At 46.3% G+C, this 27817-nt stretch overlaps 1 protein-coding gene across 2 annotated transcripts; it reads left to right on the forward strand.

The window, feature by feature from the left end:
- The first annotated feature begins 3175 nt into the window (after positions 1–3175).
- HTR1B (5-hydroxytryptamine receptor 1B) lies at positions 3176–27817 on the forward strand. 2 transcript variants are annotated; one of them, XM_068408686.1, is made up of 2 exons: positions 3176–4378; positions 27757–27817. In XM_068408686.1, the coding sequence occupies exon 1, from the start codon at positions 3176–3178 to the stop codon at positions 4313–4315; it is 1140 nt and encodes a 379-aa protein (XP_068264787.1). In that variant the 3' UTR covers positions 4316–4378; positions 27757–27817. The 2 variants fall into 2 exon arrangements, with proteins under 2 accessions (XP_068264787.1, XP_068264778.1); XM_068408677.1 differs by lacking the exon at positions 27757–27817 and adding an exon at positions 5401–5916.

The raw sequence follows: 27817 nt of genomic DNA on the forward strand, positions 1-27817 counted from the left end.
CTAGTAATAGGCTCAGTTTTCATTGGAGTTCCTGTATTTGGGTATTTTAGTACATGAAAAGCTGGATATAAGAAGTAGTAACAGTCTTATGACAGCACAAAGAAATTAATTTTATGCCTGCCTCTGCACAGAAGCCAAAAGCTTCAGGAAATAGGATCTCTTCTCATAAGCATCCTTTCAGATCCAGTTAGGAGAGGGGAAGGTAAACAATGACATGCAAGCACAGCAGTGAGATATGATCATTCATGTGATAATACATATGATTCACAATATGTTTCTGACTGGTACTTCAAGACTCCAGTACTTGTCTGCGTTACATGACATAGCTGATGGTAGCGGCTAGGGCTAGAACATTACCCTTGGAGGCTCTATAATTTCATCACAAAAGCCTTACCACAAGCGGAAAGCTGTTTCAAAGCTGAATGAAGTGACTAGGTTTTGCTCTTGTTATTATTGGGGTTTTCTTTAAATTAAATCAGTCTCAGATACATAGCCCTATTTGGGAAGAATGTTGAGCTACGGAGGCTCAAGGGCAGCTGCCAACTTAAGCACAACTAAATTCAGCCAGAATTGTTGAGCAGAAGTGGAAGCATAGCACACTATATTAGAAACAAGGATTATAAAATCTCTGCCTATCAAAGAGACCAGAAGAATGTAGATAGCTCTATATTATTATTTTAAATGTAGTAAAGCTTAGAGGCTCCAACCAATTACCAGGCTCCGCTGAGCACAAGGAGGCACAACAAAATAAAAACATGGAAAGAGACCAAACCCTATCCCAAGCCCTTTTGGGAAAACAGAAAGACTTATTGACATTTTATCTTCCTATCAGTTCTGTGAATGTAGGCAAACCTTGACCACCATGCTTTGATTAATCCAAGGCAACCCTCTTGCTACCTCACTTCTTGAGAGAACCTAACTAAAGAGCTGATCTGGGACTGATTTTACAAACTCTCAAGCACCGTCACTGTGGGGGCTTAGCGCATCCCAAGATCAGGGCACCTTCCACAGTACTGAAATAGGGAGGAAAAGCGTTGTCCTTTCCTAGGCTATCCTAGGTTGTTCTAGGCTCTGGCTTTCCCACACTGCTTTTTAGCCCTGGTTCTACCTCAGTTCAATGCTTCTCTTCCTAGAGTTTCCTCACCCCTCTGGGCCACGATGGATCCTCTCCAGCCTCCTCTTGTTGTCCTTGCTTAACCTGCATCCTCTCAAGTGTGCCACCTCTCAACGGGGTGCTGAGGTTTTTCACTCTGCCCATAAACTCAATGTCCCAGGCAGTACAATGCAGTGCCTATCCCTACGTGATGCTGAGCATGGCCCAGGAAGGACAGGGACACAGGGGAACAGTTTGCCTTCCCACCACCGAGGAACACAGCCAGGAGGAGACATCTGAGAGGGGAGCGCTGAGAATTTGCAGGGAGCTTAGGCAGGTATCAGCATGTGTAGGTGTGCACAAACATACCTGCAGCCTTAAACCCTTGCCTCCTCTTTACTGAGTTTGTCGTGGCATCTGTGGGACATTTACTCGAGGGCTGGAGCACAGACATTTCACTAAGCTTGGAATTACCCTCACCCAGCAAAAAGCAAGCTTGCACATCCCTTTGCGTGCAAAACTTCCCTGCGGTTGCAGAGAACAAATGCCGGCAGGAGCTGCGGGACCTGGGCAAATGTGTGCTCCCGGTGCACCTCTTGCCCCCCCAGCACTGAAGGATCCTGCAGGGCACGTCAGGGCTGTTCAATCACGGATGTGCATTTCCAAGCACACCAGAAGAAAAAAGAAAGAAAAAGACATAAAAGGAAAAAAAAAGGGTAAGAAAGCCTGAGCCCAGGAGGCGCTGGATTGCTAAAAGCTTAAGTGTAAAGCAGGCGATGTGCCCCGGTGGGACGTGCAGCCCCCGCAGCTGTGGGACCCGCCGCGCTGCGCTGCAGAGCCCCTTGCCCGCCGAGCAGGGCGGGCGGACCCGAGCTGCCCGCCCGCTCCGGCTGCGCCCCTGCCCTTCCCCGCACGCTGAGCTCCGGCACCGAGCGGCACCTGCAACGCCGGCGTCGGAGAGGGCGGCGGGGCAGCCACCCCCGCACGGCCGGAGGGCTCCGTGGGGAGCCAGGCATCGCCCAGCCCCGCGGCGCGGCGGGCACGGTGGAAGGAGGGATGGGTCCAGACGAAGGGCCAGGAGGGATCCGCATCCCCCAGCGCCGTGGCACCGCCCGTCGGGCTGCGGAGGGGTGACTGCTCTCCAGCTGCGCTGCGGCGGGGCTGGGGCGAGCCCACGCTCCCCCCGACGGCTGCGGGGGCAGGGGCGGGGGGACGGCGGTAGGGCGGTGCGCGGGGCCAGGGCGAGCCGAGCCACCCCCGTCGGACGGCGGGGGGTGCGGGAGGGAGGGCGGAGGGAAGGAGGCGGCTCCTCCTCCGCGGGCAGGCGGGCAGCCCGCCCGGGAGCGGCACCGGTTGCTTGGTGCCGGCGGAGCCGCGCCGCGCCGCGTCGCCCGCTATATAAGGGGCGGCGGCTGCTCGCGGTTCCTTCACACCGGCCGCTGCTCGCGGCTGCCGGCGCTGGGCCGAGGCCGGGCCCCGACAGCATGGCCCGCGGCGGGGCGCCATGGGAGGTGGTCTCTCCCCCTGCCTCCCGCGGACCCTCCTCTTCCTCATCTTCCTCCTGCTCCTCCCGCACCCGCGGTGGCAAACTTGCTGCGGCGGGCCGCGTGTGAAGGCAGGGTCCGGCGGGGCGGCTCCGCTGCCCTCGCAGCCCCCGCGGTCGCGCCGTCGCGCCCGTAGGCCCGGGGGCAAGGCAGCCGCCCGTGGGCATGCGGCGCCGCCGCTGCCGCTGCGCCCGTCGAGACGCGGTGCGGAGCCGCGGGCGGCGGGGCTGCGCCTAGGGGCGGCCGGGGCGGGAGCCCCATGCCCGGGGCTCGCCGTGCTCCGCGGGGAGGCGGCGGGGCAATGAGCTGGCGGGGCGAGAGGGCACGGCTGGCCCCCAGTTTGCCCTGCTCCCTCGCCCGCGGGGAGTGAGGCTCCGCGGAGCCCGCTCGGTGCTCCCGGAAGGGCGGGCGGGAGGGAGGTGGTGCCGGCGCGGGGATGCTGCAGCCCTCCCCCGGCGCCGACGGGCTCCTGCCGGGGTAGCGGCCCCGCCGCGCCGCGCCGAGCCCCGCCGTCTTCAGGGGCGGCGGCCGCGGAGGGATGGAGCCGGCCGGCCCCTGCCAGGTGCCGCTGCTCCCCGCCAACGACTCTTACCACGGCCGAAACTGCACCGCCGAGGAAGTGATCTACCAAGATTCCACCCCCCTCTCCTGGAAGATCGTGCTCGCCGTCGTCCTGGCGCTCGTCACCCTGGCCACGGTGCTCTCTAACGCCTTTGTCATCGCCACGGTCTACCAGACAAGGAAACTCCACACGCCGGCTAACTATCTCATCGCCTCGCTGGCCGTCACCGACCTCCTCGTCTCCATCCTCGTCATGCCCATCAGCACCATGTACACTGTGACCGGCAAGTGGACGCTGGGCCAGATCGTCTGCGATATCTGGCTGTCCTCGGACATCACCTGTTGCACGGCGTCCATCCTGCACCTCTGTGTCATCGCTCTGGACCGCTACTGGGCAATCACCGACGCCGTCGAGTACTCCACGAAACGGACTCCCAAGCGGGCAGCGGGCATGATCGCTCTGGTGTGGGTCTTCTCCATCTGCATCTCCATGCCCCCTTTGTTTTGGCGGCAGGCGAAGGCCGAGGAAGCCTCTCACTGTGTGGTGAACACGGACCACGTCCTTTACACCGTGTACTCCACGGTGGGAGCCTTCTACTTCCCCACTCTGCTGCTGATAGCCCTCTACGGGAGGATCTACGTGGAAGCCAGATCGCGGATTTTGAAGCAGACGCCAAAGAAAGCAGGTAAAAGACTAACGCGGGCTCAGTTAATCACAGATTCCCCGGGGTCGTCCTCCTCCGTCACGTCCATAAACTCCAAGGCCCCGGAGGGATCCAGCGAAACGGGCTCTCCAGTGTACATGAACCAGGTGAAGGTGAAGGTTTCGGATGCCCTGCTGGAAAAAAAGAAGCTTACGGCCGCTAGAGAGCGGAAAGCTACAAAGACTTTAGGGATTATTTTAGGAGCCTTCATCGTCTGTTGGCTGCCGTTTTTCATCATCAGCCTGGTGTTGCCGATTTGCAAGGACGCTTGCTGGTTCCACATGGCCATCTTTGACTTTTTCACGTGGCTTGGATATCTCAACTCCCTCATCAACCCCATCATCTATACTATGTCTAACGAAGACTTCAAACAAGCTTTCCACAAACTCATACGTTTCCGATGCACAAGCTGAAAATTTTGAAGGCGATGTGTTCTCCGGGGCTGCCCCCATGCACGCCCCAGCCCGACGCCACAGGTAGGTGCGCTCCCCGCGCCCCCGCCACGGCGAGCGGCGATGCTCGGGGCGGGAAGGCCGGGGCTAGGGGGGACATCGGGAACGGGGGGAGGAGATACGGCCCCACAAATAGCTTTTCCATCCCGTCTCGGGAAGGACCGGCTGGTTTTCAGCCCGCTCGGAGGAGTGGGGGCGAGCCCCGCGGGCGGGAGGCGGGAGCGCCGTGCAAGGCTCCGTGCCGAGCCGTGCCATGCCGAGACGAGCCGTGGGTCGGGACGGCACGGCGCTGCCCTGGCTGGTGTTCAGCCCCTTTGCAAGCGGCGGCGCACGGCGGCGGTGCTGCGCGCTCCTGACATTTCCCTGTGTGTGTGTGTGTGTGTGTGTGTGTCACCCCCCGGCCCCCCCCCCAGCTCGCAGGGAGTGACTCACGGCAATCTACTCTTTATTTCACCGATTAAACCAATCTGCCGCCATTTCGTATGCTAATGCCTGTGTTGAGATCAATTAGTGCTAAACGGCATTTGCTTGCCAACCCGGCTGTCGAGCTCCCCGGGGAGCGGCAGGGCTGGGCAACCCCCCCCCCCCCCGCCCCCTTCTCCCCCCGGTTCCCTGGTGCCGCCTCCCGGCCCCCGCCTGCAGCTGGAGGCATCTCTAGGCAGCCGGGGATGCAACCCCGCTGGCAGGGAGTCGGATACAGTCCCGGTGCCAGCGTCGGGCTGTGTTTTTTGGAAAGCAAGGAAGATAGGACAGGCCCCAGAGTAAGGCTGCTTGTAAAGTTCAGCCTACTTTCTGGCCTCCTTACGGCTCCGGCTGCTCCTGCTGGGAGTGGAGCCGGCTGGGAGTAGGAAGGAAACCTGCCTTTTAGCCCCTGTGAAAGGCTCGACACCTTTATGGTTCTCTTCACACGCGGGAAACCTGTGCCTTGCTGTGCCTCTGACCAAAGTGGCTGCCAGCTGAAGTCAGCGCCACGTTCTGCAGAATACACACTTGCCTTTATTGTGATGCTTTAATAATTCTGCCAATCTTTTGCTTTTTGTCTGCAGAATCAAGTTGCTATTGTAAAGACCCACTGCTTGAAACTTCCCCAAGCCCAGTTGCCAGACTCATGATGCTGCAAAAACGTCAATACATACTGCCACCAAACTGCTCAGCTCTGCGTTTCAGTGTAATGACTCTGGCAGAGATGCTGTTCCAATAGTCACGCAGATCAGTTGCAAAAAAAAAAAAAAAAAAAAAAGGAGGGTAGCCTCGAATCAAGGTCTATAATTCATCTGGACTGAAGAAAAAGTTTGAGAGTAAACTCCATTTATTTTGCAGGCTTAACTTCTTAATTTGTTCTCCGGCCGGTTGTAAGGGTGTGCACAAGAGCACAGTTGTCTCTGTCTGTGTTGGTAGCATAGTTGTACTTCTGCACACCTGTAATTTCTTTCTTTCAGTGGAAAGAGTTGCTCCCTTCACTTGTGAGGCCAAGAGGACAAAAAAAGCAGCATTTAAAATAGGAGCATCGCAGTAAATTCTGTAAATGACTCCTTCAGCTGAACATGTGTGAGAAGTGACAGTGTGCAAAAGTTGTATTTGTATTTCAAAACAATAGCAAATGCAAATGCTGTAGAAACAAGAGTTGTAGACCTGTTCAACTGCACTGCATGTCCATAGTCTGTCCTCATAGTTGCCTTTATAAAGTAAATACTTCTTGCTTCTACTCTATAACTCAAGAGCAGAAAACAAGAAGTCCAACGACCTTTTCCATAAACCAGATAGGAATAGAAGTAGCAGTTTGATGTTGTAACCATGTTTTCCATTTTGTGTCAGTTGCACACCCTTACCGCATGAACCACTGTGAAATTTAGAGTTCTCTAAGTAATTACATTATTTAGTGTATTTTGTAAAGAAGTGAAGCAGTTTGCTCTTTCAGAAGAGCTATATCACCTGCAAAATAAATACCCATGAATCATGAATTAACTGATGTTAGTGAAATTACTCTCCTCCCTACTTACCCCCTATTTTTTCTTTTATTTTCCTGATCAGACCTTAAGACAGGTCTACACATACTCAGCAGTCAAAGTTAAGAGTTTCAGGATATGGTCCACCTGCTGTGATAGAACTGCATTGATTGTTCCTTCTATGTGTAAATGAAAATGAGCATAAACAATAAAATGCTTTACTGTGTTCTCAAGTATTCTTTGGTAGCAATTGTGCGACTGAAAGGAGCATTTATTGGTTTACCTGGTTTCTCAATATTGACTTTTTAGGTAATGCTGATTTGATGAGTCACTCAAGAAATCAATTGATGAAGGCTGAAATTGTAAGCTTCTATCAGTGGTCAGATTTTTAACAGGCAGCTTTGCTTTCCTCCTAACTAATACTGTTAGGTATAATTCTTACTGTTTTCATATAATCCCAGATTAAAATTTTAGGTGTTTTTTTTACAAATATTTTTCTTCCATTAAAAGCAAACAAAACTTATTTTAGCACTTGGTGGATACTGTAATCAGTGTTCTTTTAAAACTGTATGTATGTATTCTAGATGGGGGCTGTTAAAAATCTTACATGATTTATCTACCTGTTGTTCTTCAGAGAGTCATTCAGGTAATAAGGATTTATTTACCTAATTGAAGAGTAAAGAAAGAACCTGACTCTGTGCCTTTGAAACTCCCATTAACTGTAAAGAGGAAGATGTGGTCATGGGCAGGAAAGGAGTATACAAGATACAAATGAAAGTGGAAAAATAAACATTTTCAGTAATTTGAAGAAATCCAGAAGACTTGCCTCAGAATTGCATACCTCTAAAAAAGAGAACTACTATACTATGCTTCTAGAAAGTACCCTTTTAAATTATTAAAGACAAATGTGATTAGAGGAATGTTCTAAAACACTAGCTTTTTTGATTGAAGTGCTTCTATTACTTTTAAATTTAATTTTTTTGCATACATGGGGTGAAAAAAAGCAAGCAGAATAGCATCAAACAATTCTTAACCTATTCTCATTTGTCATTTTCCAATCTTGTAGAACGAATTTTGTTTACCCCAACTTCTCAGTGAAATCACTAGGCTTCTTACATGTCTAAAAAATGGAAAATGAGACTGTAAAATTAATATTTTCAGCATTTCCACAGAGAGTTGAGTCTTCTGTCAGTTTTACGAAGTTACGTGACTTGGAGAGCACGAGGTTCAGCAGTTGGACTTTCCCGGTTCTCACACTGCTGGAGTATACCTCCATCTTCAGCAACTGGCAGCAAATACTCCTGGCTCCCTGTTGTGATGTGAGGGTTTTGCTGAGAAGCAGTGAAGCTAATTCATCAAGAAATTATCCTTCCAAGTTTATGCTGAGGTTCTGAACTTTATGCACGAGCAAGCATTTCAGATAACCACAGTCGCTGTTGGGAAGACAGTCAATGTGAAAGCTGTGCTTTTGGGGCCAAAGGAGAAGCAGCTGACTGGAGCCCTGCTGAGATACCTGCTAGTTAAAGGTCTTGCACTAGCTGAGCAGCCTCATCCAGTTCAGAAAACCGTTCCCGGGTTGAGTGAGGACACGCATCTGTTTGCAGTGAAAGAGAAGAAATGCAGGGCAAACATCACTCAGTGCTGGGAAATACAAATACGTAAAACATTCCAAGATTGATGTAGTGTGTTTTAGGACAGGAAGGGTGGCCTGTGTGAGCTATTTCCTTCTTTATGACTGGTGGAGAGTGTCCTGGATGAACCTAGCTTTTAAAAGATGTTAGGGTTCAGGGATGCAGCAGTAAAATTTTGACTCTGGAGAGGTCTGAGGATGTTGCTCTCCTGCCTCTCCACTCCCTTGCTGTGCCTGGTCACTTGCGCTCTGCCTCTGGAAGGATGCAGCATCTGAAATTTTCATTAGGAGAGGCTGTCCTTTCTATACACCCCATGTCTGTACTCCTGTGGAAGGGGCTCAGAGGACCCTGCCTCTTAGCATTATTTTGTCCTGGGAACCTCTTCAGGACCCTGCAGGTAAACTCCAAAGGTGTTTAAGCCCATGCTGATTCAGTCTTTCATTACAAAAGCAGCATGCCTTTCTCTTATCTATTTATCTATCATCTGTTGCATTGGGTTCAAACATTGTCAAATGATGTTGTTGAGACAAATCTCTGCTGGGCACTGAGGTTTGAAGTTGATCACACATTTGCAAACCTCATGCTTCCCACGTTTCATGGTAAGGGATATGCCCTTGCTTATATGTTCAAGAAAAGCTGCAGTTGTAGGAGCAGCTGTTTGCAGCCCCATAGCTGCACTATTTTCCTAGTATTCCTCATTTTTTCTTAAGAGGCATTTCTTAGTCTTCCAATTAATAAAACACAGATGCAGAATATAGAAATTAAGAGGGGAAATCCCTTGCAATGAACCTTCATACAGCTGCCTACAAAGTTCCATCTCTTCTGCATGCATAAGGAAAAGAAACTGCCTTGACTAATATGCCAAGGGTCCATGGGACAAAAGGGATTTCAACTGATTCTCTGGACATTTACACCATATTCACTACCACAGCATTTGAGGAAGCTGGCCTGGCCTTCAGCCTCCAGGAGAGCCACGTAGAGTAGAGATGACAGTCAATACTGCATTTGGAGCAGCCGATTTCCAACCTCCTCTGTCCCTGCCTGCAAAAAAACCAATCTGCCTTCAATTAGCAGAGCACTCCCATGGCTTTCTGATTCACAGCTGGTGCTCCCATGCTGTCTTGGTCAAGGACTGGATATTGTCAGAAGTAAGCACTTTTACCTGAAAATCCAGGTCAGTCTAAAGCTATTATTTTAGGGAATAAAGTGAAAAAAAACAAGTAGTAGTAACACTGGAGAATCTGGGGATTCAACCCAGAGTAATGAAGGAACTGGCAAATGAACTTGCCAAACCACTCTGTAATATGTAACGTCAGTCCTGGTTAACTGGAGAAGTTCCAGCTGACTGGAAATTAGCAAATGTAACGCCCATCTACAAGAAGGGTCGGAAGGATGATCCAGGGAACTATAGGCCTGTCAGCCTGACCTCGGTGCCAGGCAAGGTGATGGAACAGATCATCCTGAGTGCCATTACATGGCACATGCAGGACAATCGGGGCATCGGGGCCAGCCAACATGGATTCATGAAAGGCAGGTCCTGCTTGACCAACGCGATCTCCTTCTATGACAAAGTGATCCGCTTAGTAGATGAGGGCAGGGCAATGGATGTAGTCTATCTAGACTTCAGTAAGGCATTCGACACTGTCTCCCACAGCATCCTCCTAGACAAACTGGCTGCCCAGCGCTACAGGCTGGGGGAAGAGTGGTTAAAAAGCGGCCCGGCGGAAAGAGACCTGGGGGTGCTGATCGACAGCCAGCTAAACATGAGCCAGTAGTGTGCCCAGGTGGCCAAGAAGGCCAATGGCATCCTGACCTCTATTAGGAATAGTGTAGCGAGCCGGTCTAGGGAAGTGATCGTCCCTCTGTACTCGGCACTGGTGAGGCCGCACCTTGAATACTGTGTCCAGTTCTGGGCCCCGCACTTCAAGAAAGATGTTGAGGTGTTGGAGTGAGTCCAGAGGAGGGCGAGCAAGCTGGTGGAGGGTCTGGAGGGTCTGACCTATGAGGAACGGCTGAAGGAGCTGGGGTTGTTTAGTCTGGAGAAGAGGAGGCTCAGAGGTGACCTTATTGCAGTCTACAACTACGTGAAGGGAGGTTGTAGCGGAGTGGGAGTCGGCCTCTTCTCCCAGGCAACTAGCGATAGGACAAGAGGACACAGCCTCAAGCTTCGCCAGGGGAGGTTCAGGTTGGACATTAGGAAGCATTTCTTCTCAGAAAGGGTCATTAGACATTGGAAGGGGCTGCCCAGGGAGGTGGTGGAGTCACCATATCTGGATGTGTTTAAGAAAAGAATGGACATGGCACTTAGTGCCATAGTCTAGTTGACATGGTGGTGTCAGGGCAATGGTTGGACTCGATGATCCCAGAGGTCTCTTCCAACCTGATTGATACTGTGATTCTGTGATTCTGTGATTTGCAGCAGCAAATAAGGCTGAGCAGTGTGGCTGAGAGCAAGTCTGTATTCTCCCACAGCATCCTCGCAGCTAAACTGAGGAAGTGTGGTCTGGATGATCGGGTAGTGAGGTGGATTGTGAACTGGCTGAAGGAAAGAAGCCAGAGAGTGGTGGTGAATGGGACAGAGTCCAGTTGGAGGCCTGTGTCTAGCGGAGTCCCTCAAGGGTCGGTACTGGGACCAGTTCTATTCAATATATTCATTAATGACTTGGATGAGGGAATAGAGTGCACTGTCAGCAAGTTCGCTGATGACACAAAACTGGGAGGAGTGGCTGACACAACAGAAGGCTGCGCAGCCATTCAGAGAGACCTGGACAGGCTAGAGAGTTGGGCGGGGAGAAATTTAATGAAATATAACAAGGGCAAGTGTAGAGTCCTGCATCGGGGCAAGAACAACCCCATGTACCAGTACAAGTTGGGGGCAGACCTGTTGGAGACCAGCGTAGGGGAAAGGGACCTGGGGGTCCTAGTGGGCAACAGGATGACCATGAGCCAGCAGTGTGCCCTTGTGGCCAAGAAGGCCAATGGCATCCTGGGTTGTATTAGAAGGGGTGTGGTTAGCAGGTCAAGAGAGGTTCTCCTCCCCCTCTACTCTGCCCTGGTGAGGCCGCATCTGGAATATTGTGTCCAGTTCTGGGCCCCTCAGTTCAAGAAGGACAGGGAACTGCTAGAGAGAGTCCAGCGCAGAGCCACGAAGATGATTAAGGGAGTGGAACATCTCCCTTATGAGGAGAGGCTGAGGGAGCTGGGTCTCTTTAGCTTAGAGAAGAGGAGACTGAGGGGTGACCTCATTAATGTTTATAACTATGTAAAGGGCAAGTGTCATGAGGATGAAGCCAGGCTCTTCTCAGTGACATCCCTTGACAGGACAAGGGGCAATGGGTGCAAGCTGGAACACAGGAGGTTCCACATAAATATGAGGAAAAACTTCTTTACGGTGAGGGTGACCGAACACTGGAACAGGCTGCCCAGAGAGGTTGTGGAGTCTCCTTCTCTGGAGACATTCAAAACCCTCCTGGACGCGTTCCTGTGTGATAAGGTCTAGGGAATCCTGCTCCGGCAGGGGGATTGGACTAGATGATCTTTCGAGGTCCCTTCCAATCCCTAACATTCTGTGATTCTGTGATTCAAATGGTGATATCCCATTCAAATTGACATGTAGCAGAGATTGAAGAAAAGGTTTCTCCACCAAAGAGAGCCTGTAGCAAAGAAAGAGGACAAGGAAGTTGTCCAAAATCTCCAAGCCTTGACCTGGGTGTAAGGAAAAAAAACCAAGGCTACTACTCCTGGGACTTGGGACCCCAGCAGGCAGGTGAGCAAACAGCTTCAGGGAGAAGAATCATACCCAGAGACATGTAGAAAAATTACAGGTGCGTGTTTATTCAATAAAGTAGATTGTAACTTCGTTTTGTGTGTTAGCAACCTTTTTGTCTTTAGGGACACCACACATATTTGAAATATATCCTTAAAAACCTCTCTACATCAGGCCAGAAAGGTTTGTAGTTCATATTAAGAGTTTTTTTACATATTCCAATATTTAGTATCTAAACCGAAACACAGACGCAGTTTAAGTGAACTCACCTACAGCAATGAGTCTGGCTGATAAAAATAATGAGCATGAAATATTTAAGCTTAGAATGATCATATAGAAAAGCAAGCAGAAAATGAAGCTTTTTAGTCAATCACATATTAAGCTTGAAAGATGTAATATAACAGGCAACTCAGTTGGTGAGGCGAAGAGGAGATCCACAGGATATCAAAGTTACGATATAGAGATCAAAATCTCTTACTGAGTCATTTTCAAGAGCTGGAGAAAGAAAATCTTTGCTGTTCTTCTCAGAGATCACATGCCTTGCAGTCATCGTTATAAAGGAGCAAGACTTTTTTTATTGTCTTTATACAAATAATACTTTGAAGGCTACAAAAACAGACAGAGTTCGTGGCTGCAGGGCTTTCACTGAGTAGTCATATGTTCTGTCTTTTGGGCTGAATGGTCATAGAAAAATAGGAAAGATGGGAACAGGGAATGATTATGTAAAGTAACCCCTTTTCGGCATTTCTTTCCTTATACAGAATCGATGCAAAAACTAGAATAACAGGAAAAAACAAGATCTGGAAATTTTCAGCATTAATGAGGTTACATTAGATTTCAGGAACATGTTTAGGGTAGAATGGGGCAAAAATAACAAATACATTTCCAGAATTCAGAGAACTGGAAATTAAATTAATTATTTCTTTCTGTCCAGATACCTCAGGGGTCCCACCATCCTAATATTAGTTTTGTAATATAATTTCTAAAAATCTTGATATTCCCAGATATGATCACATTAACATTTATTAATACTTTCATACCTGCTTTTATATTAAGGCACACACTTTCCAAATTAATTCTCTCTTTTTTTTCCTGTAGATTTCAAATTTCAATTACTTTGTGCTCTTTTCTACCTGCACGTTCTGTTTAGAATATGAATCTCATTTGGACCCAGCCCTCTAAAATCCGGTCCCTGAAATGATGAGAAACATCGCTTTCAAAAGGAATATTAGGCTCAGTACATTTAAGAGAATTAGTGCAAAAGCAGGCAAGGTTCCTGTTTCCTATCTACAGGAGAAGGCTGTCCTTCCCTGAACTCGGTTCCTAGAAAAATCTTCTGTGTAATTGAAGGACACAGATATGACATAAGCTGGACCATAAACCAGCGCAGACATACAAAGCAGCCAGGTATTTGGCAGCAGAAGGAAAGCATCAGTGTTAAGGTTGTACTGGGATGGGTCTCTCTAACCCACAAGGCACATACCAAAAATCTGCATTTAGTTGAGTCCAGAAAGATTCAAAGGATCTGACAAAGAGTGAAGAGCTGGGAGAGCTTCAGGAACAGTTTATAGGTAAGAGATGGTGAAGGAACCTGCATGCCCAGTGGCCCCATGGGCCCCCATGGGCCCCCATGGGCCACTGCGGCTGGGTGGCCCTGGCTCAGGGCAGCTCTGGCACAGCACAGCCATGTGGCTGTGGATCCAGCTACTGGGAGGACTGTGTTAGGGGAGCTGAATCCAGTAGCCTGGTAGAGGTGAGGCTGCACAGCACCGTGCCCCAGGTCCAACCAGTAGTGAGGCTTAGCATGTATTCCCAGGTCCATGCATAGACATGTGCAACACATATATACATATTGCCAGCCACACAGATCAACACAGAGAGACACACTCAGTGCTCACACCAACACAAACAGCACCAAAGGTCTCATAGTGCTCACCCCTCTGGCTAATCAGGATGGAGGTCCACTAGTAAGAAAATATATATATATATATATATACACACATATATACATATAATGTACAAGGTGGATCCCTCCAGCAGCTGGGCTCAGACACTGGATCCCAGTGTCCACAGTTGCTGGCACCTGAACATATGAGCCCCCCAGTGCTGTAGCCCCACTCCAGCTGCTGGTACAGACCATCAAGTGCACACACACACACGCACACACATATTCACACACACATGCACGCACATATACCCATTAAGGATGCCACACTAGCTGGCCTTGGATGCCCAGTCCATCCAGCAGCTCACTCTGGATTCTTGCTCTTCCATGATGCCTCACTCCTAGACACATACACACACACAGAGCTCTCTGGCAGCTGGCTGGGACTCCCCATGTGCCTCTGGTAGCCAGCTCCTCCTGTGGTCTCACCTTCAGAGGCACACGCGTGCACACACACACAGCTCCCAGGGCGCTTCCCCTACTTTCCGGCTACTCTGGCTTAATCTTTGCGAGTGATCACGCACTCACTCATGCTGGTCTGTCCAGTTTTTGCACTACATACACACAGCCCCTCCCACCCACAATCCCACTGCAGTTGCTGGCTCTTAGACCTCCAGCTGCACGCGTGCACACAAAATAGAGACCCTCACCCAGGAAAAGAGTTAGAAACAGTGTTTAATAAGAAGACTCAATAGACTGCACTGATCAGGCACAGGGTATGGCTAGGCAACCATACCAGCCAGCCCCTGTTTACACAGGGCCAGCCCCTTTTATCCCTTTATCACTCCATCAAGTCATTTGTTCCTAAACTTGTTCCTCAAATGACCTCCAGCCCTCCCTTTCCCCACCTTTGGTTCCTCCACTAAACATCCCAATGTAAGTCTTGTGCTACCCCCAAATGCTCTTCCCTTGCATCTCATAATGTGTCCCATACCCCTAGGCAGTAATCTCCCCCAGTCTGAAGGTGCTCCTGTTGACTCATCGTGATGGGTTTCATGCCTGGACACAGGGGCTGAGGCTTCCCTGGAATAACTCTGGGAAGGACCCAAACAGGCTGTACTTTCCTCTGAGTCCTTAATTTGTGTCCCCTAGACCTGTTGTTGTGCCCCTGTGCTCTTCTGGGCTTGTGGAGATGGGCCTTTTATGGCCCTTTGGCCCCTCCATGATGGGTCTGGGAGGAGCTGAGAGAGGGTATTATTTGGCTTCCCCCACCTGCCATTGTGTCTGTGCTCCTTTGTAGGGGTGCAGATGAGCTTTTTAACATGTAACCAAACTTTTCATCTCTTTCAAGAAAAAATGAGAAGGGAAATAGCTGGCAGCCACTGTTCCAGATGTCAGAAGACTAAGTGTCTAATATTGGCTGAACTAATTAGAATGTCAGAAACTACCTACCGAAATATAGCAAGAGCATAAAAAAAAATCCCTTATGAAGTCTTCATGCTGGATGAATGTGTAGACACCACAGGCAACGCATGATTATTTAGATGGCCACTAAGCAATCTTCAACAGCTCACAAACGAGTATTTCAGAGCTATTCTCTGTTTTGGGACCTTCAAGAATAATGGTCCTTGCATGTCAGGTCAGTGCTAGATCTTGCATATCCCAAGTTTAAGTCTTACATATCACACAACTAGATCTGAAGTGGCTTTGTGCAATCTTTCTGCACTTTGATGAATTCAACACTAAAGGAAAAGATGATTGAAGGACTCATCATGATAAGTTAATCGGTCTCTTTCATTTATATGCTTGTCCTTTGGCTAAAATTTTAGCAGGAGCTGCCATTAGTTCCTTGTGAGATTACCAGTAAGGCACTGAACAGGTATTGGTGCCTGGGCAATGTACTCACATGCTTAAATACACTTCTAAGCAGTGTATTTACATACAACTAAACCCAGAGACCGATAACTTCCTTGTCTTCAAATAAAAGTAAGAGGTGATCTCTAAAGTCTGTGATTCGGAGCCTCACAGAAACCTTGGGGAGAGGCACCGTACTCCTCTTGGACAACAGCCAAGTCCCAGAGATGTGTATGAGACATACACTATTCAACATTTCACTAGAGAGGCTGGACACTCAGTGAGCAAAGAGGAGTGGTGCTGAGAAGGGCAAAAGAATGCAACACAGCAAAAAATAATCCCGCCTATGAATGCACAATAAAATCACAAAAATACTTCTTTTAGACACATTGGGGACACTGTTCTGTGAAAACAACCACAGTCAAAAGAGCAGACAAAAGACTGCATGTAGAAAACAAGGCAGAAGACAGCATAGTTTCACCTTGTAAATTCCTGTGTCCTGTATCCTGCATACTATGAGAAGGTCAAACCTGCCTCCGAAGTTATATAGTAGAACTAGAAAATATTCATGAAAACAAAGAGTACCATCACGGTGTGTCTGAAGCCTCTTTTGGACACAAACAATCCTCCACTCTAACTACCAAGATAGCTGAGATGATGGTTGAGTCTTCCTCTTTGTACCATACAAGGACAACTCAACAGCAAGGCAAGGGAAAGCAGGCACATCCAAAGTACATCTGTTATTACAGGAAACAACACATTTCTAAAAGCAGTTTTGCTCCGTCTGATTGCATTTTGCCTGAAAATCCTGTGGAAGCATTTCTGACACTTTTCTTGTCTCTAGTGGTACTGAGGAATGCTGATTCCCCAGCCCACCCTGCCCTGCTTCTGCATTAGGCGGAGAGGAATTAAGACCCTTGGCTATTTTGCCAGTTTCCAGGCCATGACTCCTCTATTAGGTGTTAAGTTGCAGCTAAAAATGGACACCGAATAGTACAATAAAGACTGTATTCAAAGGAAGCATCACCTTGGGTCTTTCAGAGTGGGCATCCAATGAAAGAGATTTCTGGAGCTGGTAGACTGCTTTGAAAACTGAGGGCCCAGTTCCTGATGCTCTGGCTTATTAAGTGGGTCTTTACATGTACAGAAGAACTGAATATTTGAAAAAATAATCATCCTGCAGTTTCCCAGATCTGGAGACTCCAGGGTATTATAAAGAAAGAAGGCTCATGCACACTTCTCTCTATTCTTCCTCATCTATACACAATTAGAGGGCATTAGCTTTCATTTATGAAGGAAGGATTTTATGTCTTCTGTCTTTAATTAAATCACAGACCTTCTCACTAGTTCATGAATTGGCACTGCTATAACTCAGCTCCCACAGAAAACAGTTGGATGTCAACAACCTGTAAGATACTCTTGCCCAACTAGTCTTTTAAACTGCAGTTTTTATTTCAATTAAATAAGAGCTAGTAGTACTGGGAGTTTTACATTTTGCTTTAGGAACAGTAAATTGATTTCTGCCTGACTGACAGGTTTCAGTCACACTTCAGTTGCAGTGCACAAAGTATTCTCAGAGTTTTGTCAGCAGATATAATTCAGTTCCTTTAATCAGGCTGGAGGTAAGGTCCTAAAGGGATTCCACCAGTCTTTTTTCCAAGCTACATGGTTACTAGTTCATTTAATAGAATGAGGTTCTTCACAGTCTTTCAACTTGCTTTACATAGGGGATTTTTGTCTGAGTAATGTACGTGGATTAAATCCTTGAATTGGCTAGAGACAATACACCTGCTTAAAAGATAAGAATTAAAACCCATCATTTAAAAAGATAGTAGAAAGAGTGACACAGTGTTTCCCATTGCATTTAATGGAGCAGTTGTTCCTAAGCAGAGGAGGAACACTGGGGTTTGTATAGCTGAAGATTAGTTTGAGAAGAAAAAAGTGGAGATTTTTAATCCTTTTAAAACATTCCTAAGTGTTCTCTTCAGTTGTTTGAAAAGTTTGTTTTCAAACCCACTTTTTTCAAACCTAAGCTTCGTGCTCTTCCCTTTCCAAATATCTCACGTATTCCTATAAAAATGACTTACAAAACTGAAAATTCTGAGAAAGGAATAGCAAAAAGGAGCAACGATATTGGCAAGGAAAATGATATCTTCTCTAAAAGATTGCCTGAATGTGGCAGCAGCTCTTTATCTGAGGAACCTGCCTTTATCAACAGGAGCTCTTCTAAGTCACAAGGAAAACTTTCAGGGCTAGAAGAGTCATTTAGCTCAAGACTTCACTTTCTCTTATCCACTAGATTAGCAAAAAAGTACAGGTTTTCAGTACTGTTGTGCAGTTCATGTTGGCAAGTATTGATTTCCTTTAATATCTGAGATTACTGCAATTTTACTTTCATGTAATGCATGAAAGGCTGCTGGAGGCGGTGAAGGCAATACAACTCCCTTTGACTGAGGGAACATGTGCTCCATTAGTGACCAAGATTCACTATTTGGGGATGATTTTAGAGCCCTGGCTGCCGGTAGACAGTGATATTACAGCCGTAAGTCAGTCAGCTCTCTGGCCAGAAAGCTGTGGACTTTCAGGAGTGAACTCCATGTCAATCAGCTGTGCTTGGGCTACACATTGCACACCATGGAGGGGATGACATGACTCCTCGGCCAGCCAGCTCACTTTGCTAAGTCCACACGGCCTTGGGCAGCACTGCTGGAGTTCAGGATCTGGCCCATAGAGCCAGGCAGCCCCACGCAAGGCTAGGAAAGCCCTGTGAACGCTGATGGGGGCAGGATAGGGGACAGGGGGGGTTGCTCTCCTGCCCCCCGCCATGGCAGCCCATCTCAGGTCAGCAGGGGTGCCTGAGGTGGCTCACATTGCTGCTGGGGAAGAGGTGCGACCCGTTCCCATTTCCCAAGAGAGAGGCACAGGGATTTGGGAAAGGACTTGGCGAGAAGCCCAGGAATAAGGAAGGTAGAAAAAAATGCTTTTTCCTTCATTTAGTCAGCATCTGGCAGAGGCAGGGCAGGGTGCCCATCTGAAGGACAGCTTGAGTTAAGTGCCAGCCATGTGTTTGAGCCTCTGGACTCTTATTTCATGATGTTTTGATCAAAAGAAACAATAGATAGACAAATACATTTTTATTGCCTGACTTCTGTGAACAGCTTAACAGCTTGTTTTCCCATCCTCACTGCATATTAGAAGAAGTTTCATGAATTTAATTTTTTCCTTGAAATGCTGAAATTCAGTGTGAGGCAATCTCTCAACATTGGATTGTGAACTGGCTGAAGGAAAGAAGCCAGAGAGTAGTGGTGAATGGGACAGAGTCCAGTTGGAGGTCTGTGTCTAGCGGAGTCTCGCAAGGGTCGGTTCTGGGACCAGTTCTATTCAATATATTCATTAATGACTTGGATGAGGGATTAGAGTGCACTGTCAGCAAGTTCACTGATGACACAAAACTGGGAGGAGTGGCTGACGCACCGGAAGGCTGCGCAGCCATTCAGAGAGACCTGGACAGGCTGGAGAGTTGGGCGGGGAGAAATTTAATGAAATATAACAAGGGCAAGTGTAGAGTCCTGCATCGGGGCAAGAACAACCCCATGTACCAGTACAAGTTGGGGGCAGACCTGTTGGAGACCAGCGTAGGGGAAAGGGACCTGGGGGTCCTAGTGGACAACAGGATGACCATGAGCCAGCAGTGTGCCCTTGTGGCCAAGAAGGCCAATGGCATCGTGGGGTGTATTAGAAGGGGTGTGGTTAGCAGGTCGAGAGAGGTTCTCCTCCCCCTCTACTCTGCCCTGGTGAGGCCGCATCTGGAATATTGTGTCCAGTTCTGGGCCCCTCAGTTCAAGAAGGACAGGGAACTGCTAGAGAGAGTCCAGCGCAGAGCCACGAAGATGATTAAGAGAGTGGAACATCTCCCTTATGAGGAGAGGCTGAGGGAGCTGGGTCTCTTTAGCTTGGAGAAGAGGAGACTGAGGGGTGACCTCATTAATGTTTATAAATATGTAAAGGGCAAGTGTCATGAGGATGGAGCCAGGCTCTTCTCAGTGACATCCCTTGACAGGACAAGGGGCAATGGGTGCAAGCTGGAGCACAGGAGGTTCCACTTAAATTTGAGGAAAAACTTCTTTACGGTGAGGGTGACCGAACACTGGAACAGGCTGCCCAGAGAGGTTGTGGAGTCTCCTTCTCTGGAGACATTCAAAACCCTCCTGGACGCGTTCCTGTGTGATATGGTCTAGGGAATCCTGCCCCGGCAGGGGGATTGGACTAGATGATCTTTCGAGGTCCCTTCCAATCCCTAACATTCTGTGATTCTGTGATTCTGTGATTCTGTGATAACTGCTGAGACCTCCTGCCCCAGGGAAAATAATTTTCATTCTTCTCCCCATGTTTTACCACCTTCACAAGGAGACTTGAGGCTTTGCTAGCCCCAGTGGTTGCCCAAGCTGTATTTCCCAGTGCTCCTTCCCTGCACCAAGTCCACGTCACCTGCCACAGCACCCTTCTCATGGGCACTGCCCCACGCCTCGGATGCTCTGGGCCCCTGTAGCAGCATGCTGCCCAAGAGGGACTCTCAAGTGGATGTGGGAGCAGAAGAAAGACTGGGTTGGTTTTGACCTGCTAAGTGTCCCTGAGTAACTCTGTGCCTTAGATCCCCTCTGTTAAGGAAGACAATGACACCAGTCTTCTTCCTTTGGGGAAATAAGAATTATTATCATCCTATACTTTTCAGAACATGTTAGTGTCAGTCCTAGGAGAACCAATTTCCAAGGGAGTAGGAATTCATCAGAGTACTCACATGATTTGGCCCTTAGTGTTTCAGAAGCAAAAATGATGACAACTGCAGCCTCCCACCCCATCCACAGTTGCAGAAAATGTGATAGACGATGTCAAACAGGATTTTTAATACTTTTGGTTTTCAGGTGCTGTTATTGTTTTCTGGACTGTTGAAGGACAGACCTAAAAATTCAGGAACCGCAGTGCTCTTTTCAGTTCCCATCACATCCCTCTTCTGTGTGCCTCAAAGTGAATTCTCTGCCATGAACTGCCTTTTTCCGTGTTTCAGGATACAGTGCAAAATGATGCTGAGAGCAGCTCATGATTTACCTACAGTCTGACAGAGAAACAGCAAAATACAGGTGATATCAGAATCCAAACCTGTGCAGAAATCCGTATCTTTACTGCACAACATGATGGAAAGTTCGGGACTGCTTCATTACCAGGCAGAGCAGTCCACTAGTCCTCTAGCTCACAACTGCATAGCACTGCTACTGATCTTGAGGTGTGAGTGCCACGTGCTGTCTCAGGACTCCAGGGGTCTGTGCATGCTCTCTTCTACCTTGTTGTATGCTACAGGGCTTTCTTAACTACGTTTTTTTCATTACCAGCTCTCAAACCATCCCTAAAGTTCTCTGGAATCCTGATTTTGAGGAATGTCAAAGCTGGAGGGAAAAATGTGTTGCCATTAAAGAGTTACCTTTAAAACCCTTTAAGTCAAGTTAAAATAAACAGAGATATTTTTATACATATGTCAACATTAGACAACAGAGTGGAAGAAGCTTTACAAAAATGCATGTGTACAAAAGTTCAAGGAAATAGCTCCTTACTTACCTGAATAGAATAGAATAGAATAGAATAGAATAGAGTAGAATAGAATAGAACAGAATAGAATAGAATATTTCAGTTGGAAGGGACATACAACAATCATCTAGTTCAACTGCCTGACTGCTTCAGGGCCAAAAGTTAAAGCATTGTATTAAGGGCATTGTCCAAATGCCTCTTAAACACTGTCAGGCTTGGGGCATCAACCACCACTCTAGGATGCCCGTTCCAGTATTTGACCTGTCAGTTCGATTAACTTTAACACTCTTCCTTACCCTGCACGTTTCAGCCAGGAGACTCACAACCAGCCTTGCTGAGGGCTGGGATCTACTTGCCTTTTGTCAAACCCCAGAAGTCTCAGGTCCCACTTCTTCTTTGTATTCCAGGCGTGGATCTGGACTTTGCAATCAGGTCTAACTCTTTGGAGTTAGACAAGCGCCTGTCATTCCCATCAATTGCTTCATCCCAAACTCAGCCAGGAAAGAGTCCTGACTCCCTTCTTACTTCCTGGCAAAACTGTTATCTGTTTCCTCTAGCTTTGGAAATGATACTCTCCTTTGGGGGCTTGAGCTGGTGTAGTTCTTCGCTTGGTCTAGACAGTAAGTAAAGATATTTCACCAGGATTTCTGTGTTTGACTAAACCATTAGGGAATCATGAAACCACTGAGAGTACTCCTATTCAATAGGGTAGTCTAGAGAAGGAAGCCTTTTCACCCATTGATCCTTCTTTTTCATGCATATACATTAACCATCATACTGTACACAGCAATGCTAATAAAACTTGATATGCCAGAAGAAAATCCATGAAAACAAAAGCATGCAGCTGGATCTGCATTACTTCAATTGTTACTTATTTTTATTCATACAGAATAAGACTAATAGATCTAAAAAGAAAATGTACCTATAATATTTCCTGTATTCATTTGTTTACATATGTATTTTAAGATGTTTTTTAAACAGGCAGGCTGGATGCGTTAATTGAGAGATACAGTGGCAATCTTTATCATGGAATCTTAGGGAGTAGAGGTGGGGAGAGAGTAAAATAATTCATTGTTCCTCACTATTGTGTGGCATCTCTCACAAGCAATGAGGAGGAAAGCTTTCTGCCAGAGATGAGATGTTCTATATTGAGATGAGTTAGAAAGGGTTTCTCAGCTTTTGTTCTGTGCTCTTTCATGCCCAATTGGGTGTGAGTGTGGGGAAGGAAGGCCTGTGGCAGACGCAGAAGCCATCTTGACAAAATCCTCCCGTCTTAACCCAATAGTGGCAGGTAGGTTTCCAACTAAATCTAAGAGAAAACGAGGTAGAGCACAGATGCTGTTTGAATTCAGTCAGGGAGAACATGTATTGTTAAGTGCAATCTTAATGATACCATTGTCATTCTGTCTTTTGTAACTTTATTCCATGACTGAAACCCTATGTTTCTCAAGTACCTTTCTTTTAATCTGTAATTTTATTTAGCAATACATCTGACATATAGCAAAGCATTCCTTACCCCAGTTTGTTACAAATCTTAAAACTGGGGCACTGGACACCTTGAAAAAGTGCTGAGTTATCCAGTACATTATGTTTCTGTTATCTAAAGAGCAGTAGGATAAATCCCCGTAGATGTTGCATGGCAGTCTACCATGAGATTAAGGAGAATAAGAAAAGTCGTCTTGGGGCCAGTGATGGCTAGTGAAATTCTCTGACCAGCAGTAAAAAGCTGGGAGTATAACTGGGGGCTCCTTATTGGCATTTAACTGAGACCAGACATGATAGTAACCTGTGACTTTGGGGTAATGATGCATTTGGGCTTAACTGTGCACCTGATCTCATCTTTGAGGAATACTCTAAAAGTCATAATGTCACCTTTGATCTCTGTGTGTCTTATTTCTCTCCAACACTCTATTTATTATGACTGCAAAATCTTTTGATGTGTCCAGTCCTCTTCTGTACATTATCACAGAGATCAGCCCAGCTGGGGACCAAATTTCAAGCGAAGATTTTAAGTGCCACAGTATTATAAGGTCAATCGCCCATCCATTGAAAAGTTGTTGATCTGGTGTGCCAGTTTTTGTAATCAGTAGTGACGACAGAGTGCTATGCCAGAATCATGTTTAGATCCCCCTGACTGTACAATCTTCATGGCCACACACCTGTTGTCAACTGGGTGCACAGTGTGCATTCTTAGGAAGAGCCAAACTCATGAATCCTGAGCCACAGAAAGAAGCCAAAAGGGCTTTCCCTTCTAACTGATAGAAGAGAAGTGTTAGTAACAATCTGGGCAGAGTATGAGGGTTGAGAGAAATAAAAAAGAAGATATTTTCTATCTTTTGGTAAAGAAAAAATAATAAATGACAGTTTAAAGAGTCATTCAGGATGTTATCTGAAAATAATTACTTGAACAACAACATGTTGCAGCCAGACTACAGACACACACCAAAACCAAAAGAGGAAATATTTTATCAGTGAGTAAAACATCTTGCTTTGGAATGAGTTTATAGCATTCAGATTTTGCTAGCTGCTACACTGGCCCTCAAAAACTACGATAGAAAATCTATGAAAGATAAAAAAATCTACAGTGAAGAATTCATGTTCTAGAAGAGCATGATACAGACAGGAAAGGTGACAGCATTTGCCTCAATGCACCTCTGCCCATGAATCAAACTCTGAGTAGGTGCAAGCAAGAGATGGCTTATGCAATTTTGTTTGTTTTTTTTTTAGCATCAATACTTATAGTTTATTTTTTTCCTATCTCTCTTTGATTGCATTTAGCCCTGGCTGGTCCTTTCTTTCTATCTTTGTACAGTCCTTAAATTAAAACTTCCTTACTTTATTTTTATTTAAAACTATGCCTATTAATAAGGAAACCTCTTTCAGCTGAGCTCTTGCTTTTCTTATTTTTTTCCATCTAATGTAAGATTATTTTAACTTTTTTTTTTGCATTCACCATTTGGTTTTGTAATTATCAGCTAGAGAAACAGCTCATCCCACTGAGTTAATGGAAAGCTTGATTTGTATCACTGGAAAAACGCCATGTGCTTAAACCAGGGAAAATATTGAAGACTGATAGCTGAAGGAGGGAAATGGAGTTCTGATGACTGGGATGAATTTTTTCCAACGAAGACAAAATATAAGAGAAGACTTAAAGTGTGGGACAATCTGATGGTTATTGGCCCTGAGAGAGGTCTGGACCTCTATACCCCAAGGAGTTGAATGTGATGGCTATTACATGTAATACAATAGAAAATGTCAGTAAAAGTGTCATCAAGAGAAGACTTGTCACTGTCAGGAAGTCCTGATTCCAGCAGAAAGACTGCCTCTTCTTTCACAGTGTTCTAGGGTATAGATTTTAATTCTAAACCAAGTTTTAAATGTATAAATCCGTTGTCGTCCTATTGAGGTCAATGGTGAAACTCTCACTCACTCACACGGTACAAAGTAGGCTCCTCAGGTAAGAATATGTCTGACTCATCTTTGGACAACAACAAGAAAATATGTACCACAGCTGGAAATATCAGGACTATGTTGTTTTTTTTGAGATTAGATCAGCAAGTTCATACTATTGACTGGCCTACTGAAGCATTCATATCATTCAATAATAATCCTCATCACAGCCTTTGGCTTGGCCAGTCTGCTATCACATGGCTTGTAGTTGAGGTGGAAAAGATGATTCCACACTTCGGTCTGCAGAAAAGACCAAGCAAGCAAGCTGGGTTTTGATGTTCAGTTGCTAGCAATCTGGCTGCAGATATTGCTGGATATTTGAAATGAATATATATAGGTGGGGAATCTGAGGTAAGGTTGTTTACTTGACCTTTAAGTGTGAAAATACACTAAATGAGAGAGGATAGATCAGCCACAAACCCTTGAAAGCACTCTGAGTAGCTTTTGTTTGTTGTTACGGAATAGAAGGAGAAGAATGGCATAGTCAAAACAATGAGTTAAGAAAACTAACTTTGCATCTGGCAGGCTAGAAGTCACGCAAGATGGTATTTGTCAAAGCCAGAGAAAAGAATGTTGTGGGAATCAAGTAATGAGATAGTGAGTGATGGGGTTATAAGTTTCAGCTGTGAAGAAGTGTTATGCAGAGAGAACTGCAAGGTAGACAAGTATAAAGAGGTCAAATCTAAGGTGATTCCTAATCATAAGTCTTTGTGGCACTTCCTACAGTGCTAAAGCTAAAGGTAATGGGAAGAAAGGCAGGATTTTGCTATGGACATGTTGCACTTAAGCTTAAAGTCTTAAAGTACTAAGAGGAAATGTCAGTGCAACAGACTATTAATTTAGTTCGAGTTAAATGAGAGACATCTATGGATGGGTAATAAATCTGTTGGTCACTGACCTAGAGACAGTAGATGATTTTTTATTTACCAATATGGCTTATTTACAGGCAAAAAGCATAAAGCGAATAAGACTGCAAAGTTTCTGCTGAGTGCTGGGTCATGGAGAAGATGAATAAGCACCTTCAGAGCTCTGCTACAGGAGCAATTGTGGAGGGAGGAGGTTAACTGGGAGAAGATCAATCTACAGACACCAAGTGAGAGTACTGCTGCTTAAGAGAAGACAATAATAGGATGAGTTAAATACTAGTTTTGCCATTTGATAAAGAAAATGATTAGAGATTGTCTTGAGAGGATTTTGAGGGGAGCACAAAAGGCACAAATTAACTTGCAGAGAAGAGGAATCTCAGCTATTGTGGACAGCACTGAAAGATGGACCACTACTGATGAAAATGTTGGAGTGAACAGTGAGTTTCACTAAAATGAAAGAGTCTAAACCATGGAGGCAACAGCACTTTTATCTACCTTGTCTTTGTTGCACATATGCTTGCTTGGCAAATGTTTCTTTCCTTATGCATGTATGTCTCTTAAATGGAGATCTTAGATAGTGCTCTAATACACCTAATAGTAACGCTACTGAAAATCTGTTTCATACCTCAAGAAACTATTTACCTTATATCCATACGTGCTGTCTTCTCACAGAGTAGCCTCAAAATTAAAAAATGACAAAGATATTTCACTATTTTTTCAAAACAAATATTTAATCCCTCAAGTTCTGTTCTATGATTTCACCAGTGACATCTTCTACATGTGGCCTTAGTGATGGGTGACGGACATATCGTAGTAGCACCGTGGTATCAAAGGTATGGAACTTCAAATGATACCAGAGCTGTGAGGTTTTGGTATCTGCAAAGACAGCCTTATGCCTATTCTCCACAGACTTTTTCCTGTCTTTGCCACTCTCCTACCCTGTCAGAGATAGGTCAGCAGTATCTACAAGGCCTCTCTGCTCCACAAGGTTCTGAGCAAGGGCTGCAAACTGACCATGCTTCCCTTGTTCTCTGCCTGACAATGCCTCTACCTCTCCTCTGCAGAGAGCCAGAGCCATTGCAGAGGAGCAGAGCACAGAAGGGGAGCAGCTTGGGCTGGGACAGGGAATCCTGTGGGGGTGGGAAAAGCAGATTCAGTTCCTCTGCTTGTGACCTTCAGTGTAGGGTCAAAGGCCTGTGGGAACAGCAGTTCTTCCTCCTTCCCCAGCAAGATCAGATTGGCAGGGAAGCTGTCTGAAACCCTATTGATCGCTAGTTCAGAAAGTTCAATAGTGTCAGGAAAGTTGCAGTACCTTTTTCTTCTCTTTGCATTCAAGTAATGAAAGAATGAAATGCTTTTCTGCCCTGAGAGGAGTCCCAGCTCAGTGATTCTCAGCTGTTTTTTTTTTTTTTGAGTGGATACGCTACATATTTTCTAGTTTGTGTATAATGAGTTGAAACCTATTGGCAACAAGCTTTCCTTTCTTAGGTATTTTTATGTGAAACCCTTAGAAGTAATCGACACAGCTACAGGGATCCACAGTTTGAAGGCTGAACAGCACTAGCCTATACAAAAAGGTGGTGTTCCTTTTGCAGCTCCTGCCTACGGAGGAGCATACTGTTATGCTTTCTCTTCGGGGATGACATGCATTGCCTGCCAACTGCATCTACTGGGACTGGCAACACAAAGCTACAGCATGATCTCCTGGACCGCATCAGGGGGCTCAAGAAAGGTGAAAAGGGCATCACATGCTGCCTATTCCTGTGAAGTCTCTGGGGAGGACTGCAACCTGGACTGCTGCTGTGGCTGACTGTTCGCAGGGGTGAGAGCGGGATTCCTTACACACCCTCTTCACCATCATTTCTAAACATAGTCTGGCATCCTATCTGACATCCAAGTGTGCCGCGAGTGCATAAGGAGCAACAATGAAGTGAATTGGAAACTGGACATCAGCCCCATATGCTACATTAACTCTGACCCAAACTCAACTAGAAAGAACAACTGGCATCCTAAATCAATCTGTTTACCTTTTAATAACCAATTCCCTGTGCATCTCTCCAGAAGCAGTTCTACAGAGATACAAATGGCCCAATACTGTTTCTGATTTAAATGAACAGGGGATTTTGTGTGTCTGTTCCACCAGAACAAACAAAGTTTATAGCTTAAGTTGACAAAATTTAAAGCATCATTAACAAAGACAGTAGTTCTATAAACCAGATTTAGAGGGATTAAAATACTGGTTTTGAGGAACCCATCTTTCAGGCCAAATATTTTACAAGTACGGATTTTGAATTATTGGATTGTCTGATCCTCTGTGTGCTTCTGGCCCTCAGGTCCTGTGCTTCTGGATCTAGACACAAGGCTTTTCACTGGGGAATTTTTTGTTTGATTTTTTTTTTAAACTGTGATTTTTCATTTAAACAGTGGCTGATTGTGAAGAAAACTGTGATTTGTGTCAGAGCACGCAGTGAGACATTTCTCTTGG

The sequence above is a fragment of the Nyctibius grandis genome, chromosome 1 (genome assembly GCF_013368605.1).
Source record: "Nyctibius grandis isolate bNycGra1 chromosome 1, bNycGra1.pri, whole genome shotgun sequence".
Classification (NCBI taxonomy): domain Eukaryota; kingdom Metazoa; phylum Chordata; class Aves; order Nyctibiiformes; family Nyctibiidae; genus Nyctibius; species Nyctibius grandis.

Excerpts from the sequence above, each read along its gene's own strand:
- HTR1B (XM_068408686.1), top strand. The coding sequence starts at position 3,176 with ATGGAGCCGGCCGGCCCCTGCCAGGTGCCGCTGCTCCCCGCCAACGAC.